At 49.8% G+C, this 24,339-nt stretch overlaps 1 protein-coding gene across 11 annotated transcripts in view; it reads left to right on the forward strand.

The window, feature by feature from the left end:
- Positions 1-11,161: 11,161 nt before the first annotated feature.
- Positions 11,162-24,339, forward strand: part of Pla2g6 (phospholipase A2 group VI) — a 42,172-nt gene continuing 28,994 nt past the window's right edge. For 3 of the 11 annotated variants that reach the window (XM_060389051.1, XM_060389056.1, XM_060389058.1), the window contains exons 1-3: positions 11,230-11,751; positions 15,776-15,967; positions 18,812-19,060. In XM_060389051.1, the coding sequence (XP_060245034.1) occupies positions 18,852-19,060 (209 nt within the window). In that variant the 5' untranslated portion in view covers positions 11,230-11,751; positions 15,776-15,967; positions 18,812-18,851. The other 8 variants (XM_021664279.2, XM_021664282.2, XM_021664278.2 and 5 more) reach the window with 5 other exon arrangements.

Raw genomic sequence — 24,339 nt, forward strand, 5'->3', positions numbered from 1 at the left:
CTTTTTCTTTCTCTTTCTCCTTCCCTCTCCCTTCTGTTCTTTCCTCTGTCCCAGCCCTTTCCTTCCCTCCCTTTCTCTCCCCACCCCCTTCCTTTCCCTGTTCCCTTATCCAATGGCTAGGAACTCACTACGTAGCCCAGGTTGGCCTTGAACTGGCAACCCTCCTGCATCCACCTGAGTGCTTTGACTTCAGGCAAGTGTCACCACACCCAGCGTTTGCCTCTTTCTGTTTAATCAGATAGGACCTTGCCCATCTTTCCTCACTTTTCTCTCACGGAAATCTCTACAGATGATTGTATTGTAATATCGAATCCATTTGCATACAGTTTGAGAACCCTGTCTGAAGACTGACTGAAATGTGACTAACAGCTGATCAAGGCCGTTGTCATCAGGCATCAGACATAACCTGCTGCTGTGCTGATCACCATGGGATCTGGAGAGACACTCACAGATTGTCTAGGTTCTTCCTGCTTCGTCTCCTGGCTCCTTACAAGTTAGGCATGGCTGCCTGGCTATATGGCTCACAAAGGTCCCTGAATGGTGAGAGTCGCATCACTTCTGAGTGGTGGCTTTAAGAGCTGGGCTTGGACACGCTAGGTACCCATCACCTGCCACGGTGACCATGAGCGCCTCTAAATGGTGGCGATAAGCAAGAGGTCCCATCCCTCCTAACCTCCAACAGAGAAGTAACATTATGGTGAAGAAAAAAAAAATGGAGGGAGTGTGTGTTACAACGGTATCAGTCCCCCGTCTGTCCTGCCCAATCTAATCTAAAACAGGACCCATTATCATTTCATGGTGTGGGTGCTCTGCCCACTGAGCCCCCTCACCAGTCTGTCGGCTCATGGCTTTGACTGAATTTTCACAAGCACCATCTTAGTCCTTTAGGCTGCTATAGTAAAATGCCTTAGACTGGGTAATTTTTTTTAAAAAAGATATATTTATTATTTATACAGTGTTCTGCCTGCATGTACAGCTGCAGGCCAGAAGAGGGCACCAGATCTCATTATAGATGGTTGTGAGCTACCATTTGGGTGCTGGGAATTGAACTCAGGACCTCTGGAACAGCAGCCAGTGCTCTTAACCTCTGAGACATCTTTTCAGCCCCCTAGACTGGGTAATTTACAAACAGAAAACTCATTGCTGGTAGTGCCGGAGGCTGGGAAGTCCAGGACGCCAGCAGATGCCATCTAGAGCAAACCTGCTCTGCTTGAATCAATGTCTTGTTGCCAAGACATACAATAGAGATGCCGAAGGGAGCCCAACAGGCTCTCTCAGACCTCGCTGTGGCTGGGTGTGGTGGCACATGCCTTTAATCCCAGCACTCAGGAGGCAGAGGCAGGCGGATTGCTGTGAATTTGAGGCCAGCCTGGCCTACAAAAGAGTCCAGGACAGCCGAGTCTATACAGAAAAACCTGTCCCAAAAAACCAACTACAAACAACCAACCAAACAAACAAACAAAAACTCGCTGTAATGATAAGGTAATCATAACCTCAGTGAGTAGAAGCAGAAAGCCTGTGATTGGTGTAAATGTAATCCTTCATTTGCAAGAAGTATGCTGGGATGGATAAAAACACCTCACACACACACACCACACCTGCCTATACAACCAAACTATTGTATTTTTTGTTTTTGTTTTGGAGATACCGTCTTACTCCATAGACCAGGCTGTTTTTGAACTTACAGCAATCCTCCTGCCTCAGCCTCCCAAGTGCTAGGCTTACAGAAATATGTCATCATACCAAGGTCCACTTGCTTTTTTTTGTTTTTGTTTTTGTTTTTGTTTTTGTTTTTTTTTTGGTTTTGTTTCAAGACAGGGTTTCTCTGTGTAGCCCTGGCTGTCCTGGTTTCACTCTGTAGACCAGGCTGGCCTCAAACTCACAGAGATCCACCTGCCTCTACCTCCTGGATGCTGGGATTACAGGTGTGCTCCATTGGCCTGGCTTCCACTTGCTTTTTTTAGGCAATTGGGAGACAGCAACCTCCTGTGCTGCCTCTGGTGTGGCATCATTAGGCCCGCTGAAAGGCTTCTCAGGTGTAGGGGTGGCTCAGTGGTTAGAGATGCTTGCTCTTCACGAAGGGGGATGTGAGGTAGAATCCTCATGCATGCCTGTACCCCAGCATTGATGGGTGGAGGCAGGCGGACCCTGACAAGTCACTGGCTGGTCAGCGGAGCCCTGAGAACTGGAGTATCCTTGTAGGGGGAGGAAAGGTAGATGAATGTCTACACCCAATGTCCTGCTCTGGCCTCAGAAGGCATGCTCAAGGGTGCGTGTGCCCACACACTCACCTGCATGCACCACAGGTGTCACATATGCACAAAACAAACAACTGAGGAGGGAGGATGGCCTCTAGCTGGTTTCTCCTTGCCCACTCGGAATTATCTTCATGCACGCAGTGGGCTGAGCTGGGAACACAGAGAAGATGGCGGCGGTGGTGGCAGAAACAGCAGTGACCCCCGGGAGGCAGCTGAAGAGCTCCAGAGGATGATCATCCAAGGCAGTGAAGGGCTGAAGAGTGGCTATGCCCTCCCGTCCACAGAAAAGTTGCAGAGAACAGTCAGGTCTTAAGAACTCAGGTTCTGGCGGGCGGTGGTGGTGCCATGACTTTAATGCTAACAGAGGCAGAGGCAAAGGCAAGTGGATTCCCTGTTAGAAATCTTATATCCGTACATCTTGACACCCTATGCTACGACCAGCTATGACACCAGCTGCTACCAACTGTTGCTGCTGTTGATGGCTGGTGAAAGCCGATGGTTTCAGAACCTGCCAAGTGCCACTGTCAGAACAGAGAAACTCTAAGCTGGGTACCTGGAGCCCTGAGCTTCCCGTTTGCTACCCGGAGCCTTAAGCCTCCTAGTGTGTCAGCACAGCCTATGAGCCTATGTTCTGGAGCCCAGAACCACCAATATGATCCACATCTGAGAGGAAAGGGAAGCCGGCCAGATGGCGGGTCACATGCTGAGCATGTGGCCAAGGGTCTCCACCGTGGGAAATCCCACCTTTCCTGACCAGGGCCAGGTTTTCCCCTCAGGATGGGAGTGCATGTGGCTGCTGCTTCCTTCCTGAGGAGGGCAGAGGGACACGGCCCCAGTTGCCCCTCAGAGACCGCATCATTAGCCTAACCACACACAGCTGCCTCTGGCCTCCACACGCCCCCCTCCCCCACTGCCGTCATCGTTCATAGAGCCACAGGGTTTTCCATGCTGCTTCTCCGCATGAGCAAGCCTACTGCCCATAGGACAGGGCCCCAGCCATGGCCTGCTACTCTAGACCCTAGCTGACCTCTGGGATCCTCTCGCTAGCTCACACACCGGCTTCCAGCCATGCTCATGCCCAATCCATGTAGTTTTAAGATGCTGGCCCTTCCTCTCCTCCTCTATGGTTCCTTTCAAGTCCAATGTTCTTGCTTTCCTAATCCAAGCTGTCAAACTCCTGTTCAGTCTTTGAAACCTCATTTGATAACAGGGTCAGTTCTTTTTCTTTTTCCTATCAAGGGCTAGCCTGGAAACTCTTCATGTGGCTTTTGGCATGGCTCCTCTCTGGAAAGAGTAGACATCTGTAAACAATTGGTGTGGCTTCGATCCAGTGAAACGCTGCAGAAACAGGTGGGTGGTCGGACGGCAGTAGGCTCTCTCCTGCTCAGAAGGCCCCTCCCAGAGCTTCCCACAGGAAGGATCGGTGCCTTTAAGCTCTGGCTTCCTCCACCTAGCTTTTACCCAAGTACCGACCAGGACCACATGATTCTCTTGCTGAACTGATTAAGTGGGGTACGGACGCGCTACTCTCTCCCCAGCAGCCTGGTAGAAGCTGCCTTAACCTTTACAGCCCTTTCTCTCAAAACAGATGGGCTGTTGAAATGTAATTTCCATCAGGCCACTCGTCTCCCATGAAGCCTCCTGTGGCTCCCTATTGCCTTGGGAGTAAAAACCGAAGTCTTAAGATTCTCTGTAAGTCTTAGGGGTCTGACAACTTCATGCTCCCCCTAATCCCTTCCACTCCCTTCCCTACTACCCTCTTTGCTTCTCTCGGAAAAACCCAGGCACACACTTGGCAAAGGGCCTTTGCCTTCACGCTCCCTTCATCTGGGGTACCCGTCCCTAGGTGAGCCTGGCCCTCTCCCCATCTTTTTTGTGTCTCTGTGTATTCTCACTTCTCAGTGAGGTTGGTCCAGCCACTCTAAAAGCTTTAGGGCTTGGGGGCACAGCTTGAGGGCAGAGCACTTTCATAGCATACCCACAAAGCTCTGGGTTAGATTTCTACCATGGGGGGTGGGGTGGTATAGGTTGGAACCCTCCCCCATGTCTCTCCCCAACTTAGCACAAGTCACTTCTAATATGCTAAGTACTTTCCTAACCTCCCCTGCCCGTTTACATGGGGTATCTCCAATGAGAATGCTAAAATAGCAATAACAAGGTCTCACTCTGCCTCCGGAGGGCTGGGACTAAAAGTTAGGGACCGTCACATCCGGCTGGCCAACTTTTTACATAAACATAAAAATATTCAAATGCACAGCAAGTGGAAGACTAATGCCCACAGCATGCTGGGAAAAGAGTTGGGTCACAGGAGCTGAGAGGTTGGAGGGATTTCGAGGAACTACAGAAAAGACGTAATTTATTCACTACAGGTCAAAGTAATTAGGCAGGCAACCGCCGGCAGGCACCCAGGCTTATGCCAGCACACACAGCCCAGCCCACGGACTATAGAGATAGGCACACAAACCTAAAAGCGAATACATACAGGCAGGCTGCCGAATGCCAAAGTGAAGGACTAACAAGGGCTCTGACCTTAAGGCCATGTTTATACAAAGTGACACGAGGGGCACCAGGCCAAGAATAATTATATAACAGATTATATCACTGTTTACTTGGGTGCTCCTTGGACATTCACTGTCGGCCATTTTATGCTGACTCACAGCCCCGCCCACACACCACGACCAGCCTCGGTCACGCTTTAACTGACTCAGTCCTGCTATCCACATCGCTTCCATGATGCCTTAAGCATAAACCAGCCCTTACCTCCTGCTGTTCCCCACATACTCACAGCCCTACAGCCTACATTTGGGGTTCGTTGGAGACAGGATAGCAAGACTAAGAGGACAACTGAGGCAAAGTGTGGAAGAAGTCTCTTTTCTGAGGATCACCAATTCCGGCAGAATCCACAAAGGGTGTTGTGATATTTGCCTACAGGGACAATATTCTTTTTCCTTCCAATAATTTGCTTTAAATAAGAAAGACTGTTACAGCTGTTAAGTCTCAAAGCCTGGGACAAATGGCTGAGGTATCTATTTAGCATCTCAAGGTGAACCTGGCCACCAGGTTCTCCCAGCATCCCTGAGTCCCTACCTGTTCCTTTGAGGCCCTCCTGGACGGCAGACCCAGCCCTCTACCCTGAACTCTCCAGCCCAGGAGATGGGCTGCCCTTCCCCCAAACATTCTTCCCTATAATATAATCCAGAGTTTGGTTACCCACCCCTAGTTTTCACCTTTTGCCCTCTTGGCTGCTGCACCTGGGCCCCCTTCCTCCCCCCCCTTCATATTGTTCAGCTCAATCTGGTCGTGTTTACTCTGGACTCTCCCAGATGTCCCTTTCTCTGCCTATGCTCTCCTTCCTCTCTACAGTAAACTTTCTCTTCACCATACCTAGGAGCCTTCCTTTTTCTTTCTTTCTTTCATTCAACAATAGCAATTAATCCTGCTTAAGGCTGAAGGGTATATGACAGACTATGGACTCTCAGAACAACTCTTTCATGGTTTTGTTTTGTGGGATTGGAATCCTCCCCAAAGTTCTTCCTACAGGGTCTTCCTCTAATTCTGTTGATCAGAAAGGGAGGTCTCAGTGGGAGCCATGCAAGTGTGAGGACCCAAGTGCAGGTTGCTAGATCATTTAAAGCTGGCCTGTAATCCCAGCCCGCCTACGCTGTGGTTCAGGGAGGAGCCAGAGGAATCTTTGAAAGCTCACAGGCCAGGCAGCCTGGCACGTACAGTGGAAAAATAACAAAGAATTCTTTAAAATTGTTTTAATTTATGTATGAGTGCTCTGTCTGCATGCCAGAAGAGGACATCAGATCTTATTATAGATGGTTGTGAACTGCCATATCTTTTCTGGGACTTGAACTCAGGACCAGTGGAAGAACAGCCAGTACTCTTAACCACTGAGCTATCTTCCTAGACCCCAAAAGAGATTGTTTCTGTTTGGTTTGGTTTTTTTTTTTTTTTTTTTTTTTTTTTGAGACGGGGTTTCTCTATGTAGCCTTGGCTGTCCTGGAACTCACTCAGTAAAACAGACTGGCCTTGAACTCACAGAGATCCGCCTGCCTCTGCCTCCCAGATTGCTGGAATTACAGGCATGCACCACCGCGTTCAGCTTGCAAAGAGATCTTTTTTTTAAAAAAAAGATTTATTTGTGTTCTTTATAGTAGGTATATGTGTCTATCTTCGTGTAGGTATGAGAACATGAGCACAGATGCCTGCAGAGGATAAAGGAGTAGTATTCCCCTGGAGCTGGAGGTACAGGTGGTTGTGAGGAGTCTGGTATGGATGCTAGGAATCAAATTTGGTCCTCTGGAAGCGTAGTACGTGCCCTTAGCTGCTGAAACGAGCTATTCTCCCAGCCCTGAGACTATGTTTTAAAGGTGGAAATCGGGGATTGACAGCTAAGGTTGTCTGCGGACAACCTACAGTCTACATTTGTGTAGACACACATGCCCACACGTAACAGGAAACACGTTACATATGCTAGGACACTGGGGTGTGCTTCTCCCGTGAGAAGTTACCTTTCTCTTCTCTTTCTTCTTTCTCTGTTTCCTTGGAAACAGAGCCTCACTGTGTAATCCTGGCTACCCTGGAACTCACTCTGTAGACCAGCCTGGCCTCAGACTCAGAGATCCACCTGCCTCTGCCTCCCAAGCGCTGGGATCAAAGGTGTGCGCCAGCACCGCCCAGCTTTGCTATCCTGTTGCTAAGTGTGCCCTCTCTCCCTAACACTTACGCGTACTGTCCTGAAGTTTCTTCCTAATAAACCCCAATCCTGCTTCATAATAGCTCATCATTTTTTTTTTCTTGTGGCAAAGTCAAGAATCCTGGCTTCACTTGAGTGCAGGTCTCTAAAAAAGCATTTCTGAGGTTGCTGCAGCTGGCTTCCATGGCACTGTCTCCAGGACCTGCCCCACAGCAACCGCAGTGTTGACAGGAAGCTGCTGACCCCAGGATGGCTTGAACAAAGAAAGACTTTAAGCACACTGCCTTTCACCACAACATCTTGCTCACTGCCTGCTCTGAAGAGGAGTATTTTGTCAGCTTGACAAAAGTTAGAGACATTCGGGAGGGGAGAACCTCAGCTGGCATTTTTTTTTTTTTTTTTAATGATTGATGTGGGAAGGCCCAGCCCAATGTGAGTAGTGCCACCCCTGGGCCTGGGCCTGGGCCTGGGCCTCGGCTGTGTAAGAAAGCATACTGAGCAAGGGAACGAACTAGTGAGTAGTGTTCCTTCACGGCCTCTGCCTCAGTTCCTACCCCAGCTTGTCTCTGCGATGGAGTGTGACCTGAGAGCTGTGAGCCAAATAAACCCTTTCCTCCCCAGGTGGTTTTTGGTCAGTGTTTTATCACAGCCACAGGGAAGCAGGCTAGCATACGTGCCATGGCTGGCTAGGATGGCGACACCACCAGGGCTAGAGCGTTGGTGTCATTAGCTGCAGTTGTATCAGCACTAAGAACGTTGCATGAGGTGGATGAAAAGACAGGGCAGGTCCTGCGTTTGTCTCTCATGGGCATGCAACTCTGGGAGACATCTCCTCAGTCTCTCTGTCTGCAAAGTGGGGACGATAGCATGACTCCTCAGTGTTGTCGTAACCAAGGAACTAGTGAGCGTAAGCTTGCCCTGTTAAAGAATGGTTAATATATATATCTGCTCCTCTGAGGGAGGGGACTCTGTCTACCATGACCTCTAGACTCCCGGGAAGCTCTGTGGTGCCTATAGCTGCAGGGTGGAGTACAGCCCTCAGGGGGATTATTTTTAAAGATTTATTTTATTTTCTATGTGTGTGTCTGCGGGCGGAAGATGTGTGTACACACGTGTGAGGTTGCTTGCAGAGGCTAGAAGAGGGTGCTGGAGCCCCTGCAAAGAGCCACCTGATGTGGGTGCTGGGAGCAGAACCCTGGCACATGCAAGAGCAGCAAGCACCCTCACCCAGATCCAGGAGACGCCCTTTGACTTGTGGTGCTAACATCTCCCATTCAAAATGCTGCAGAAGTTAGATGGCTTGAGCAGCCTTGAGCCGCCCCGCCCTTCGCTTTTGTGGCGCGCTCATTTGCTGCTTCCGAAGGAGCCCAGGCTGCCTCTCACGATGCAGTCGTCCATTAGCCAGAAGTACGCACAGAAAAGATGATTTGCTTTATCAGCCGTTGAGGTTCTGCTGTTTGCCTGTGTTTCCAGGCACGCTGGAGTGTTTCCAGTCCCACTGACCCAGACCCATTGGCCGTTGCCGTGTTTCAGGTTCATTTGTGCAGGAGTGTTGTCAAACCTGCCATTCTGAACACAGGGTGGGTGTTTGCTTATGAAGGGAACTCACCCTACTAATTTTTCTGGTACTGGGGTGTGTGTGGGGGGGAGATACCCTGTCTTTTGTGAGCTTCCTCATAGCCATCACCCTAACTAACTTCATTGGGGTGGGGTAATGAAGGGCAAAGTATTTTCATTGAGAGAAAGCTTCATCTCCTTTTCTCAGCTCAAATTTAAGACTTGAGCAAATTTTAAATCTTAGCTTCACAGTCTCTCCTCTGCAAAGTGGGGAGGTTAATTACCCATTAACTCCACTTCCCACGGGCTGACGATGGTGAAGTCACTCTCGAGTTGGTAAAGCTTTAACTGCGCTTGGTTTTATTAACCTGTGCAGAGTCTCTTATTTATTCTTATACTTTCATTTTTTTGAGATAAAGTCTTGCTGTGTAGCCCAAGGCTATCCTTGAATTTGTGAAACTGTTCCTTTCCCTCTCAAGTGGCAGGATTACTGGTTTGTGCCAATGTCCCTGGCAACCTGGGTAGGTTCTTAACTAAACCTGCAAGGGTGGTTACACTGGCTGCCTGGCAACCAGGCATTTGTGTTTGTGGAGGGAATAAGAGGGAGCAACAGCAACTGCATTTTCCATCTGGACAGAGAGCAGCCTGGGAGATCCAGCCAGGCCTCTGTCTCAAGGCTCATTAGAGAAAGGTCTAACCGAAAATGGTGGGCTGGAGAAGGGGAAGAGAGACTGGCTTGGTCTGAGGCAAATGAGTCACCGGACTCAGTCTCCTGGCTGTCCTCTAGCGGTCCTCAGTATCAGCATTCTTAATCTTAACTGCCATTTATTGAAATCCCGCCAGAGATAGCCACAAGGGTTGAGCTGTCTCCGTGGCCATCACCTTCCCCCAAACGTTGTTATACCCAGATGGCAAAGACCACCAGGAGGTTGACCACACATGCAAGAACAAAAGGCTTTTATTATGGGCTTAAGCTCGGACTTCCCACCATCCAACGCAGTGGGTTGGGGAGGAGGCCATGAGAAGCTGCAAAGCTGGGTTTTTATTATGGTTTGGGCAATGAACGGGACTTCCAGTTATACGACTGGTTCACATTTAGCAGAAGCAAGCTTGTCATAAACCGATTGGTTGGTGCTGAACTAGGGGATGGGGGCGGGGAAAAGCTTCATGGAGTTCCCATGAAGTTTGTGCCCAGGTAACAAAGAGGGCTAACAAAAAGTGCCCAGGTAACAATATCATTTTGAGTAGCTAAGTAAAGGTTTCTAACTAACCTTTAATTTTATTGGTCAAGTGCTTGGGGACTTTTCAAGGCAGTTACTAGGTTATTGTTTGTGGTTTTCAGGGAGATTATTGAGTTATTGTATCTTGTTTCCATGGACTATAGTTTCATGCTCTGAGAAATAGAAATATGATCTAAGCAATTGTGGGAACATTACCAGAAAACAGAAACTCAGGCCTACAGCATCTTATGAAGCCTGCCACGACAGCACAGTCCAGCTGCTTGGGCCCTTTAATGTGACTACGGCCACTTCTCAGCTTCATAGAGACCATCTGACCAAATTCCTACTGAAAGTGCTGAGATATCTCCAGATATTCATTCATCCACCCACTCATTCATTCATTCATAGACAGTGTCAGTTGGGATCCAACTGAACTAGCTCAGGCTAAGTTTGAACTCCAGATCTTCCAGTCTCCAGCATCCAAACGTTGGGATTACAAGTGTGCAATTGCCACACCCGGAATTTCCTAATATCTATAGAGTGTTACCACTTAACATTCAGTTTGTTTAGGGGCTGGCTAGATAGCTCAGTTGGAAACCTGCCTGTTGGGCTGTCACGATGACCTGAGTTCGAGCCCCAGAACCTACGGAAAAAGCTAAAATGTGTTTGTAACCTCAAAAGCTGGGAAAGAGGAAACAAGAGGACCTGTGGGGCCCCTTGGCCAGCTAGGCTACTCTGGTGGGTGGACTCCAAGTTCAGTGAGAGACTCTATCTCAGAAAAATAAGGTAGTGTGGTGCCTTTAATGCCAGTATTTGGTAGGCAGAAGCAGATGGACCTCTGAGTTCAACGCCAGCCTGGTCTACAGAGAGAAACCCTGTCTCAAAAAAAAAAAAAAAAAAAAGTTAGGGGATTGGAGAAGACACACACGCGTACACACGTGCAAACATTATTAAAATTTTTGTTTGGTCTTAATTCAATTTAACCGCAAGTTCCGTATTTTTATTTGCAATTTGGCTTGGAAGAACCTGGCAAAATCAAAGCAAGTTCTCCCCGAGGTGGCCCCGCGGCTTTGTTGGCTTTCTTATTATTAATCTTAATGAGCTGTCAAGAACAAAAAGTTTAGAGTCCACCCGGGGTTCCGTGGGGTCAGGGCAAGCCCGGGACATCCTCCTGCCCGTTACCAATATGTCTGCCGAACTGCCGTCACGAGCATTTTCCGCCCGACGCAGACATGGCCACCACCAGCCACATACGATTGGCCCTGGCCTGAAGCCCGACCGCCCCCTGGCAACAGAGGCGGCCTCCATTGGGCAGTTATGGAAGATGGCGGCGCCTGACCGCGTGCGGGGCCCGTGCTTAGGGGCGGGACCACAGCCTGCCCGCCCCACGGGCTCGGTCGATTGGTGGAGAGCCGCCGCGACGTCACGTGGTCGGGACGCGTTTGTTTGCGGAAGTAGAGGGCGGAGAGGTGCTGAGTAAGCCGAGGTGAGTGACGGCGCGGCGGGGGCGGGGCCTCACGGCGCTCCCCAAACCTTCCGGGTCCCCCTGTCTCGGGTGTCGCCTCCTGGACCCTGGTTGGGACCGCCTCCCGTCTCCGACTCTGAGGCACGTCCTCCGTTGACTCTCGTCTGACCCCCTAAGTGCTCCCGGCTTCTGCCCTTTGATCCCCTGGCGTCCCCAACTCCCGTCCGGTGACCTCATTCTTCGTGGTTGCCTCCTGGTTTCTCTGACTAAATCAACCCTTCTCCCAACTGAGTGCCCCAGCTTTCACCCTGGACTGCTCACTGTCCCCAGCTCCTCCCTCTGCCGTTTCATTGCCCCCTTTCCCTAATGCCATCTGTTTCCTGCGTTCCCACCCCTGTTTCCCTTTGTTCCCACCCCTCTCGCCCTCCCGTTTCTAGTTTTCTTCTGCTTCCACGTGTGTTCTGCCCAGTTCTCTAGTCTCCAATCCTGGGTTCACCTCCAGCACCCACAGATGACCTGGAGGCTGGTGACAGGAAGCCTGTGACCCAGGTGACTATGTGACTAGACCAGGGATTGGGTGTGAGACAGGGAGGGCACTCAGGGCCCACGGACCTCTGCCTGTATTTTTAATGGGATACTCACATGATCTCAAACAAATACCAGCCCTTCCTCTAAGGTTCCCTCACCTGCCCTCTTGCTAGGCCAACAGGACTGGGCGGGTTTGGTTTGGCGTCGTTGAAGCTCCACCCGTGGGCAGTGACTGTAGTGTTTTGTTTTTGTCTCTGCCCTCCCGTTTCTGGAGCTTGGAGGCCGTGTTCTGTTCAGGTCTCAGTTTTCTCCTTGTGCCAGATAGGGCTGTATTCCCTGCCCACTTATGTCGGCAGTGAGGCTCAGTACTTGAATGAGATGATATAAAGACAAAGCTTGGTGACCAGTGTGGCCCTGTACAAGCGCATGGCTTTGCTGTTGTCTCATAGGCAGGATGGAAAGGGAAAGGGATGGGGAGAGAGAGGAGAGGAAGTCCATTTCCTTTTGTTTATGTTTTCAGTGTTTATTAAGCACCCCTAACAACTAGGCCCCTATACTCGTGTTACCTTTACTATTCGTTTATTTTTCACTGGGCAAATATTGACGTAGCTAGCACCGGTTCCACTTAGCACGAGGAAGGGAGGCCAGTGACCCCCCTTCTCCCTTGCCAGGGCCATAAGCACTAATAAGCTAATAAGCTTGGAGCTAGATTTTCAGTGTAGAGGGTCCCCAGTTACTGTAATTTTTTTTAAAGATTTATTTAGCGAGGCAGAGTGTCGCACACCTGTAATCCCGGCACTCAGGGAGGCAGAGGCAGGCGGGTCTCTGTGAGTTCGATGCCAGCCTGGTCTACAAAGCGAGTCCAGGACAGCAAAGGCTACACAGAGAAACCCTGTCTCAAAAAAAAAAAAGTATTTTTATTTTATGCGTATGAGTATTTTGCCTGCCTCCATGTAAGCACACTCCTGCTGTGTGTGGGGGGGGGCAGTGCTGGATCACATGGAACTAGAATTACAGGAGGTGTGAGCTGCCGTGTGGGTGCTGGAAACCTGATCCTGTTCAAGGGCAGCCCGTGCTCTTAACTTCTGGGCCATCTCTCCAGCTCTGAGGGTTCCCAGCTTCTAATGGGTTGGCTTGATTTTTAGAGTCGACAGTGTTAATGAAGAGGTCTGCATGTGGTAGAAATTGCACTTGGAATTCTGTGCTATTTCCTGAGCTAGTGTCATGTGACTCGATCCTGTCCATGCCAGGCAATGGCAGTAACCCATGCCCAGGCAGCTATGGTACCCAGGGGGAGACGGCAGACAGGGTTCCATGTTCTGTGTTGCTGAGTCACATTGCTCAGAGGAGGTCAGGGGCTCTGTACCCCAGTGTGACACCAGACATGTGACTGTCATGTTATATAAGGGCTCCTGCAGTTGGCTCAATGCTTAGTGCATTTCCCTTTTCTTCTATGGGTTACTTTTCTTGTTAAGTGTGAGTAGCACGAGTAAGAGAGAATTTCCTATTCACCCAGCAAAAGTCTTCTCACCAAGATACAGTGAAAGGAGTTGCCTGAACACTGTGTTTGCTCATGTGTGTGTTCCTCTGCACTTAAACTCCTCTGTGCGTGTACCCGACTACCTGGCCTGTGGGGGGTGTGTGTGTACTCCTGGGCAGCATGTGCAGATGCACAGGCTGCTGGAAGGCAGAAGTGACAGCAGGCCTTGTGCTTGGGCTGGACCTCCTGCTTCCGGCCACAGGGGTGGAGGTGTGGACTGGGAGAGGTATCAGTCATTCAGGAGGCTGGCACACCAGTGTTCCAGTGGTGAGACATTCTGTGGGAACCAGCGGGCGGTTCTGTATGTTTCGTGTGCTCCCAGAAGCCCCTGTAGCCCTCATCTAGACCTGCTCTGAGGTGTTTGGCCGGTTTCTCCTCCCTCGTGGTTCTCTGTGTCAGGTGGAGGCAGCCCTATCACTAGAGAGCTTTCATGGCAGGCTAAAAATTGAACTTGTGGTGCTCTGTGGGCAGTAAAGCTGATCTTTTCAGAGGAACCAGTCCAGCACCCACTGACGTGCCTAAGACCCAGCAATGCTGGAGGAAGCGTCTCCGGGTAGGTGGGCAGGTGCTTCTTGGAGGAAAGCAGGAGGCTGGATTCAGCTGCCCAGCTTTGTGGAATGAGGAGTCAGGTGTGCAGAGGGCAGGACCCCCGTGCATGTGCCTCAGGGATGCCAGGTGGGGGCTCAGATGTTCATTCATTCGTTCCCATCTACCCATTGAGCTCTGCACGTACCGTTTACCCAGCAGCTTCTGGAAATGGGTGCCATGCACTTGCAGAAGGAATAGACACAGTGTCATGGTTCTCTGTGCAGAGGAGAAAGGCTGAGGGAAGAAGAGAGGGCCTGGAGGAGGTGCCCTCCAAACTGGCTCTTGAAGAGCAAGAAAGGATTATATATGTGCATGCCCCTTATCTATCGTGAGAGAGAGGTTCAATGCATCCAGGGGTAATTATGCAGGTCAGGGAATGAAGGAGGGTCTAGGTACACTAAGGCACAAATGTGACATGTCTAGCTGGGGCTGCCTGACTAGAGTGGGGTCCGAGGGCTGGGATGTGGGCTGGGCCTCTTCAGGGGATTCTGACCTGGGCTCTACAGTTTGGGCTTCCCCTGCAGTGTTGGAGATCCACAGGACACAGAGTCAGCAGGGAGGTATGGTCATTCTGCAGGGAGGTCATGCAGTTTGTAGTCTAGGTGCAAGGTGAGCACAGAAGAGCCATGTGGGTAAGTCTGGACCAGGACCTGGGCTCATACACCTCCATTTAGAAATGTCTCCCCTGAGACCTGCCCAAGGACCTTCATGGCTGAGTTGGAGGCAGACCTCCCTCAGCCAGTCCAGGCGACAGTGCTCGTCCGTGGTGGCCATGCATGCCTCTGGCCTCTACCTGTTCCCTCTGCGTGCTGGGAGGGCTGCTCCCCATCTCCCTGCTGCCTTTCCTTAGAGCTTGAGTCCTGTCCTCCAGCGTCTTTCCCAGGGACCGCACTTGGAGCAGAGCCTGGGCCTGGCCCTCATGGACCCAAATAGCCCTAATGGGGACTCACTGCAGCCCCTTCCAGGGTCCCTTCAGGGCTTTAGTTTGCTTTTCATTTTGGTGGCCAGAATTTATTTGTCTTTGAAGCCTCCATTTGAGGCCCTCCCTGGATGTAATCTTCCTGTCTGATGGGAGTATACAAGTCTTTGGCCTTCCTGTCTTCTATTCCTCCCAGAGAGCCGCAGACCCCCAAATACTGTCTGTCTTCCGGAAACAAACCAAGCTGGTACATGGGTCCCCTGTCAGGGAGTAGGTGACAGAGACAAGGAGAGAGGCCACCGATCTTGCCCTTACGCTGGAGTGAACAGTTTGTCCCTTTTCACTTGTAGCACTTACGCCTGGAAACAGGCAGTCTTTGTCAAATGACCCTGCCAAGGAGCCAGCTCTGGGGAGGAGCAGAAGGGACAGTTGTCAGCAGTAGAAAACAGATGCTGTAGGAACACAGAAGCTGAGGGAAGCAAGCCCAAGGCAGGGAAGGGAGACCCTCAGTGGAAGATCCCTACAGGCTGCTGCCGGCTCTTCCTAGCCTGTGTTCTGCCCTGTAGCCAGGCTGGAAGGACCCAGCTGCGCTCTGAGGCGGTAGGCACAGGATGGCAAGAGGTAGGCACACATGTCTTCTCTTGGCTCTCTAGCATTCCTGGCTGGTCGTGCCAGGCTTGTTCCAGGATGTGGCCCCACAGGTCCACAGAGGTCATTTCCTTTCTTCTACCTAGAGAGAACAATGGCTGCTGTTGCTGTGTCCCAGTGGGCTGGCATCCTGGCCTTTTCCTTAGTTACATCACTGTATCACGCTGGCCCCAGGCTGGCCCCAGGCGGCTGGACAGAAGCCAGGCCTTTCAACATATGGGAGGTGTCTCTACCAGAGGGTGCTGGGCTGGGGACCTTCCTCTAAGTGAGGCTGCTGGTCCCATTGGCAAGTATGTTTAGAACGGGGGGGGGCTCGTGCATGTTCTTGAAACCCTGCTCCATCCCTGCAGCACTTCCTGGCCCGTGCCCTGGCCCCTGGCAAAAACTACAGCTCTTCTGAGCTAGGCCCAGTGCACAGCCCAGGGTCCGGCCTACACGCCTGCTTTCTCTAAAACCGTAATCATTTCGTGTGCCATTTGGAAAAATCAAGAAAAGCAACAGTATTTCCCAGATAACCAGGACCTTCAACTCCAGATACCCTGGTATGTTTCTTTTGTCTATGTCTCTTTTTAAATTTTGGATTTAATTTACTTTTTTATTTGTGTGTGTGTGCACGGAAGGGCAGAGTGAGTGCTATGGTGCACATGTGGAGGTCAGAGGACAACTCTGGAGTTGGTTTGCTCCTTCCTCCTTAACATGGTTCTAAGAATTGAACTCAGGTTTCCAGGCCTGCACAGTAACTGCCTTTACCCAGTGAGCCATCTCCCCAGTCCGAAAAGAAGGAAGGAAGGAAGGAAGGAAGGAAGGAAGGAAGGAAGGAAGGAAGAAAGGAAGAAAGGAAGGGAAAGAAAATTGTGCAAAAATATTTACTCAGTTAAATTTTATCACAAGAAACTTGAATCAAGCTGTGCTTTGTGCTGGGATGAGAGAGCTTGGCGGCTTCCTGAAGAAGTTTCGACTCTGGAGCCACCCACCATAGGCTGTAGCATTCATTCCTCTCTGTCAGCTGCGTGACCTTGGGCATGCCACTTGGCCTGTCTGTTCTTTGGCTTCTTCCTGTGTAAAGTGAGGGTAACTGTGTTGGAGGGTGGCTGTGCAGAAGTGATGAGCATGGGCAGACTCCAGGATGGGTCCAGGGAGGCGCCAGGCATGCTCAGTCTGACGGTCACTTAGAATGTGCTGGGCAGATAGTCCAGCCACCAAAGCCTGAGGACCTGGGTTCGATCCCCAGTTGTGTGAACTTGCAGTTCTGGAGCTGGAGAAGTCCTTGGAACTTGCATGGCAGCCATCCTAGTTGGTTAACCCCAGGAGCCAGCGAGAGACTTATCTCAAAAATAAGGTAGCTGGCTCCTGGGAATGGCACCTCATGCGCACATGTGTACATGAACATGCGCATGCCCCAATAACACACACAAAGCGAACTTGCTGGGGTGTAAAGGGAGAGATTCTTTTTGTCTGAGGCAAGGCGTCAGCCTGTAGCCTACTTTGTTGTAGAGCTCACTGTGAGAGGCTGGCCTCAAACCCACGGTGATCCAACTCCTTCAGCTTCCAAGGGCTGGGATCAGGAAGTGTGAGCCATCATGCCCTGTTAGACTCTTTTTTTTTTTTTAATGTTGAGGGGACTGCAAAACATCTCAGGAGCTAAAGGTATTTACTGCCAGCCAGGCCTGACAACTTAAAGTTTGAGTCTTGGGACCCACATGATGGAAGGATGTAGGTGCAATAGCACACTTGTTCCGGCCAGTGTGTGTGCGTGTGTGTGTGTGTGTGTGTGTATCTGTCTTTGGGGGCGAGGCCAAGCTCCTCTTAAATCTATGTTTTTAGCAAAAAGTCCTGCCTGAGGCTGGCCATATAGCCCAGTGTAGTGCTCGTTGATGTTCCTAAGGCTGTGGGATGGATCCCCAAGGACATCCAGAAACAGTTGTTACTACAGTGAGGCTGCTGGGTGACTGCCAGGTGATGTGTGTAGTGTGGACTCACAGGGAAAGGCATGAGCATACACCAGGTGAGACACAGCACGATGGTCTGAGGTTTCACCATACACTTGGAAGAGCATAATGTTTGCAATGAATGAGCTACTTATTTCTGGAAGTCTTCATGAGTGCTTCAGACTGCAGCTGCTGAAATTAGAAAGTAAAACCCTGAGGTGGTGTCATAACTGAGCCCCCAAAACTGAGTGGTTTTGGCTCACTCTCTAGGCCTCTTGATTTGTCTCCATTCCTCTCCAAGGTCAGTCCTCTTTTCCTACCTTGGGCCAGTGCAGAACAAGACTGAGAACTAGTATCCACACAGGTGCCCTCTGTCAAGGTATCCATACTGCCGTGCTCTGTCCGTGCTGTCTGACCTATTCTTTCAACAGGTGACACATTGACCCCGATGTAGCAGCAGGCCTCTGGGAAAGGCAGTGTGCTTCCTGGAAAACACAGATCTCTTCACTCGGAGGCTGGGGTGTAGCCTAATGAAGTGGAGCCCTGGCTTCCATCCCAGTACACACGAACACAAAATCTAAGGCCCCAGTCTAAACTGGGAGAAACTCTGACTTACTCCATAATTTTGTGTTTTTAAATCCTACCCCTTTCAGGGATGAGTGTTAAGGAGGTAGCCCAGTTATTCTAGGATGAGGACCTGAGGCCCACCCCAGCACCCATGTTAAAAAAGCTGGGTACCGTGGCACGTACTTGGGATCTTGGTGCTGGGGGACCAGACATGAGGGGTTGCCTGGGGCTTGCTGGCTAGCCAGACTAGCCTACAGGGAGTTTCAGGTCACGGAGAGTCCCTGCCTCAAAAACAAGGTGGAAAGCCTGCAGTTGACCCTGGCCCCACAGGCACATGTAGACATTCACACACATCTCTTTGCACACAGATCCCAAATGCACACTTGCTCTGTCTGAGCTCACTTTCCTTTTAAGGACCTATATCTGTGGCCACTTTCAGAGCTCTGTGTGAAACGGGTGACAGGGTGCAGAGAGACAGTTTCTCCCTGTCGCGCCCCTCTGCCCCAAGAGGTGTGGAGCAGTCTGGTGTGGCATATCCAGGGGCCCTTGGCTTTGCTTGTGGACTTGGCATGCCCGAGCTGAGCTCTGCTGCCTCCAGAATGTCCTCTCTGACTTGCACTGTGAGAAGCTGTGCACTTGGCCAGGCCTGGCAACAGACAGCACACTCATGCCCACTGCCCTTACTGCCGGCACTAGTCCTCTGTCAGTCCTGTCCAGGGATGGTTCCTGGCTTGGCCTGAAGGTTCTGGAACTTTCCATAAGATCTGCTATTCCACTCAGGGCTGTTTCTCTCCTTTTCAGGTTCCTGCTAGTCCAGAATCGGCACAAGACACCTGTGAGGTGGGTATGGGAGGCTGCATTTGACTGACCAGAGACCTTGTTGTCTTCCAGAGCAAGGGGGCAGGCTGGGCCCCTACCTGCACCTCGGAGGATGCAGTTCTTTGGACGCCTCGTCAGCACCCTCAGCAGTGTCACCAACTTGTTCTCAAACCCATTCCGGGTGAAGGAGGTGTCCATGGCTGACCATGCCTTGAGTGAACGCATTCGAGAGGAAGGGCAGCTGATCCTTTTCCAGAACGCTTCCGGTCGCACCTGGGACTGCATCCTGGTCAGCCCTAGAAACCCACAGAGTGGTTTCCGGTAGGTGAGGGAGGGGCGAGGAGGAGAAAAGCATGGGTCGTTTCCTGAGGCTCCACTCCTCTATCCAGTGGGAAGGAGGAAGGAGGAGGAAGCTGAGAAGAGCCACTTCAGTGGCCTCCAACTGGGTCTTCAGTGGCCTGACTGCCGTTGTAAGGGTCAGGGTTTGGACAGCTTCTGGGTAAGGGCTAGCACAGGCATGCTGGAACTTCTTGGGTCCAGAAGGCTAGGGCAGGATTTCAGGGCAGGACATAGTGGGGAAAGGGATCCCTCGCAGAGCCAAACCTCCCTGCTGAGGGTCTGGTGGGGCTGAACTGACTGTGCAAGGTGGGTTTGTACCGATGCTTTCTGCTCACTCTTCTGTCTGGCTGTTCATCAGCCACCTGTTCACGGGAGCCTAGGCCTGGGGACAGTTGGCCCTGTGAGATGACACACATGGTCTGTGTCCTTAAGGAACATGTAGACTGAAAGGAAGCCGAAGAATACAGACCTGCTAACAGCCCCCTTCACCTAAGAATGGCACCCAGGAACCTGACCATGTGTTCTTGCTTTTGTATTCCTCACCCAAGTGTTTTGTTTTGTTTTGTTTTTGTTTTTTTCTGAGACAGGGTCTCATTATGTATCTCATTATGTATGTCTTGGAACTTTGTAGGCAGACCAGACTGGCCTTGAACTCACAGACCCTCCTGCCCCTGCCTCTGCCTCCTGAGGGCTGGGATTGACATACCACCATGAACAGCATTCACTTTTTAACTATATATTTCTCAGAATACAGCCCTCTTGTCAGGCAGTGTGTGGCTTTATTTACTTATTTGATGGAAATGTAGGTTCTTTCTTGTTTTTGCTGTGCACATGGTATGTGTGCCTTCCTGCTTTTCATGTCCCCGGGAGCACCAGCGCACCCGGGGCTGTGACAACCCCGCTAGGTAATGACTGTGTATTTTCCTACCAGCTGTGAATGAGCTTTCCTGTTCCTGTATATCCTGATACTTTATGTTGTTAGTGCAAAAAATCCGAGCCATTCCTTTGAGTGTCTAGCAGAACCATTGTTATATCTTTGTTGTGTGTTTACTTGGTTACAGGTAGACCAGGGCCCCTTTCAGCACTGATAGACCCCTTGGGCAGCTTCTTCAGCAGTATACCTGCTCAGCTCTCAGCCACTTAAAATAGTTACTTCTAAAAGTGTTTATTACTATATGTTTTATTTGTGTTTGACTATTTTGCCTGCATGCAGGTCTGAATACCATATGCATGCCTGGTACCTGCAGAAGCTATGAATGGATATAGCACATGATCATGAGTCCGACCCTTCCCCCGTATGCTTTTGCAATTCTTGATTGTTTTCTCTTTTTACTTTTTTTTTTTTTTGAGATAGGGTCTCACTGTGTAGCTCTGCTGTCTGCTACCCACTATGTAGACCAGGCTGGTCTCAAACTCATAGAGAGCTACTTGTCTCTGCCTGCTAAGCGCTGGGATTAAAGGCGTGTGTTACCATGCCCAATAGTTATTTTTTTTAAACATTTGTGTGTGTGTATGTGTGTGTGTGTATATGTGTGTGTATGTGTGTGTGTTCATGCCTGCCTGCCTGCAGAGACCAGAAGCAGGTGTCGGATTCCCTCAGAGCTGGAGTTATAGGCATTTGTGAACCACGCTACCTGGGTGGCCACTGAGAACTGAGCTCTGGCCCTCTTTGAGAGCACCAAGGGCTCTTAAAGGATGAGCCATCTCTCTAGCCTCCTTGGATTGTTCTTTGTTCTTTGTTTTGGGGTTTACTGGGCAGAGGCCACTCCCCAAGACTTATTTCCTTTCCACTCTATGAGGCTGTCACTGTGTTATCCTTGGCTTTGGTGTTGACAAGCTGGCTGTCACGCTGGGGTTACCCTCTACCATGTTGTACACACATCATTTTCTGCCATTGTATGTTGAGCAGTGCCTAGGTGCCAGCTACAGCTTTGTAACAAAGCACCCCCGAACTTAGTGGCCTAAAACAGAACTGATTCATTTAGCACAAAACCCTAAGCTGAGCAGAGGGTGCTCTCCTCTGTAGGACACCTGCTGGCACCTGACTGCCCTTACCTCTTCAGAAGTCTCAGTCTGGCGGGTTGGTGCTAGTGCTTGCCTGTGAGTTCATCCAGGGCCCAGAGACCTCTACCATTGCTCCAGCTCCCTGGCATGCTGGCCAGGTCCTGAGAGAGACCAGGTCCTTCTCTAAGCTTCCTGTGTCTTCAGGCCTCTGTGGAGGCACTGGGACAGCTCTGCTTTTGCTTGTTGTAGTGGTGAAACAGTTAGCTAGGCAGGTCACAGAGCAGAGCAACCCATATACTGGTGGCTTGGTGGCAGGCACGCCAGAGGACTTGGGACCCTGTTTTATAGCCTGCAGGTGTGGTAGGTGTGGGTCGGGTTTTGTTTTTCCTATTTATGGGCCAGTGGGATACCTCAGTGGGTAAAGGCTCTTTCCACCAAGCCCGACAACAGGAGTTTAGTCAGTCACATTTGCATATGTACACAGACAAATAAATAAACGTAATAAAATATTTTTCCAAAAAAGATTTGTTTGTGTATGTTTAGGAAGACTATTTTCAGGAATTACTTCCTTCCTTCAACCATGTGAGTTCAGGGGATCAAACTCAGGTCATCAGGCTTGGCAGCAAGCACCTTTACCCACTGAGCCCTCTTGCCTTGCCTTATTTTTATTTTACTTGATTTTTCTTGAGATAGAGTCTCAGACTGTTGCGCTGAAACTTACTGTGAAGCCTAGGGTAGCTCCAAACTCAGCAATTCCCAGCACCGGCCTTCTGAATGCTAGGATTAGAGGCATGTGCCATTCTGTCCAGCTTTGGTTTTTAATCTTGCTTTTCAATAGACTCAAAGGATATAGTAAATATAAAGACTTTTTTTAAAGGTCCATTTTGAAAAGTTTATAGAGATTCACCTTTCAAATTAAACTGTCACCCAGTTTTTTTCTGCTCTGTGTCTGGCATTCATACCTCTTCCCTGCTTTCCTGTATTTCTTTTTTTTTTAATACTTTATTTATTTAAAGATTTATTTATTTATTATGTATACAATGTTCTGCCTGCATGTACAGCTGCGCACCAGAAGAGGGCACCAGATCTCATTATAGATGGTTGTGAGCCACCATCTGGTTGCTGGGAATTGAACTCCGGACCTTTGTAAGAGCAGCCAGTGGTCTTAACGTGTGAGCCACTTTTCCAGCCCTTTCCTGTATTCTTTGTATGTATGTGTGTGTTTGTGTGTGAACATTTGATTCTGCCTATTTTCTGAGAACTTTTCTTTTCATTCACTAGTTTTCTCTTTAACACCGTCCAGTCTGTTTTTCCTGGCTATCGAGCCCTTAACTCTAGCTTTTTTTTTTTTTTTTTAAGACGATGTCTCATGTACCCCAGGATGGCCTCAAGCGTGTCACATAGCTTAGGATGACACCAAACTTCATACCCTCCTCCACCACAGACACTGCTCTAAGTAGAACAAGGAGCAGCCAAGCGTGAACACTGGTTCACTCAGGCTGTCGTGCGCCAGAGTGCAGTGCAGTGCCAGCAGCATCTGATGGACAGGAGGAGAAAAGGCCAAAACCACCAGGGCCGAGGCCCAGCTTTCCTCCTCCTGCGCTCTGTGGTGTGGGTGGTGTGGACAGCGTGTGCTGCTGTCCTCCCCTGGGAGAACAGACACTCGGAAGAATGGGGTTTTGTTTAAAAGAGGGACAGTCCCAACCATCCCATTTTACCAATAAAGACTCAGGAGCTGGATGTAGGGGTGAAACCTGCTAGTTCAGAGAGGCAGAGAAAGTTACTGGCTAACCTTCCTTCTCAGCTCAGGTCTGGATGGAAAAACCCAAAAGGCTCACTAGCCCAGCTGATAGCCCAGGAGCAAAAGGCCAAAAATAAAAAAACAAAAAACCAAGGCCAAAGGCTTGCTAGCTTAAAGCCCAAAAATCCAGGGAGCGGAGGAGCTGAAGCCTAAGCTAAAGCCAGAGCTTGAGCTAGAAGCTTCTTCTCCACGCTGTCTTGAATAATCCTCAACTCAAAGTCCCTCCTACTCTTTAATCCCTGTCAAATGGCTTCTTGACCTAGGGTTAACTTTGTTAAATCCTGTGTACAGAAAGCTCTTGGATTAAGGGTGTGTGCCAGAGCTGGGTGAACCACACCATAACCAGTGGTTCATAATAAACGGAAAGTTCTTGGAGTAAAAGTGTGTGATAGGGCTCATCCACACCAACAAAGCAAGATGTTACAGTTCACAACTTTGGGGTTCACAATGGGATCAAATATTCTGCAACATGGGGTGTCCATGCTGGTTTGTTCCTTTAGTCACTCTGTTGAGAGCCACGCCTTCTCTGGGCACGGCCTGTGCTAGAGCCAGCTGGTTTCTGCGCTTGTGTAGGTGTGAGACAAAGGCCGGATTATTGAGATCCATGCTCAGAACTCCAGGTCACGGCGTGTAGTCGCCCCGGCTTTGCGACTGTGTCACAGCGCTTTCTTACCGTCCTCACAGTAGTGCAGTTAGTCCAAGTCTCAGGCAGGGCTCAAAGAGAGGGAGGGGCTCACCAAAGTCACACAGCAACTTCAGAGCAGAACTGGACTCAAAGCCAACGCTTTTCAAATAAACAGAAGTTTGTTTTCTAGTTAGAAAAATAATGCATATGCTCACTAGAGAAGCTTAGAAGTAAAAGAAACGGGTAGAAGTTTCGGATTTATTCTGCCTCTGTACACATCTTCACTGTCCTTTTTGCATAGTTGAGATCTCTTTATTTTACGTATTATTTGTATCCCGCTTTTTCACTTGTTACAAAAGGAACATCTTCCTAGACTTTTTTAGAAAAATTTTGCCAGGTTTTTGTTTATTGTGTATGTGCCCATGTCATAGTGTAGAGTGGGGATCAGAGAGCAGCTTTTGGGAATCAGCGTTTTTCTTCCATGTGGGTCCTTGGGATTGAACCCAGGCAGCAGCAGACACCTTTAGCCACTGGGTCATTTTGCCAGCCCCTCTCTATTACCTTAAACTATTTTAATGGCTGTATAATATTCCTCTCATAGATAATTGAACTGTAATTCACCTGTATTCTGTAGCTGGCCGTCCAGGTTAAATATCACTTATTTAATTCTGCCCATATACAAACAGCCAGAGTTTGAGACTGAGGCTCCTGGGTGTGGCAGTCAAATTAGAAAAGACTATGATATGGCCTTCACTAAATGAGATATAAAATCACCAGATGAAAGACATCAAAAGTGCAAATAAGCTCCATTTTTAAGGGTGGTGTTGGAGG

Source organism: Meriones unguiculatus, chromosome 8 (genome assembly GCF_030254825.1).
Source record: "Meriones unguiculatus strain TT.TT164.6M chromosome 8, Bangor_MerUng_6.1, whole genome shotgun sequence".
Taxonomy (NCBI): Eukaryota; Metazoa; Chordata; class Mammalia; order Rodentia; family Muridae; genus Meriones; species Meriones unguiculatus.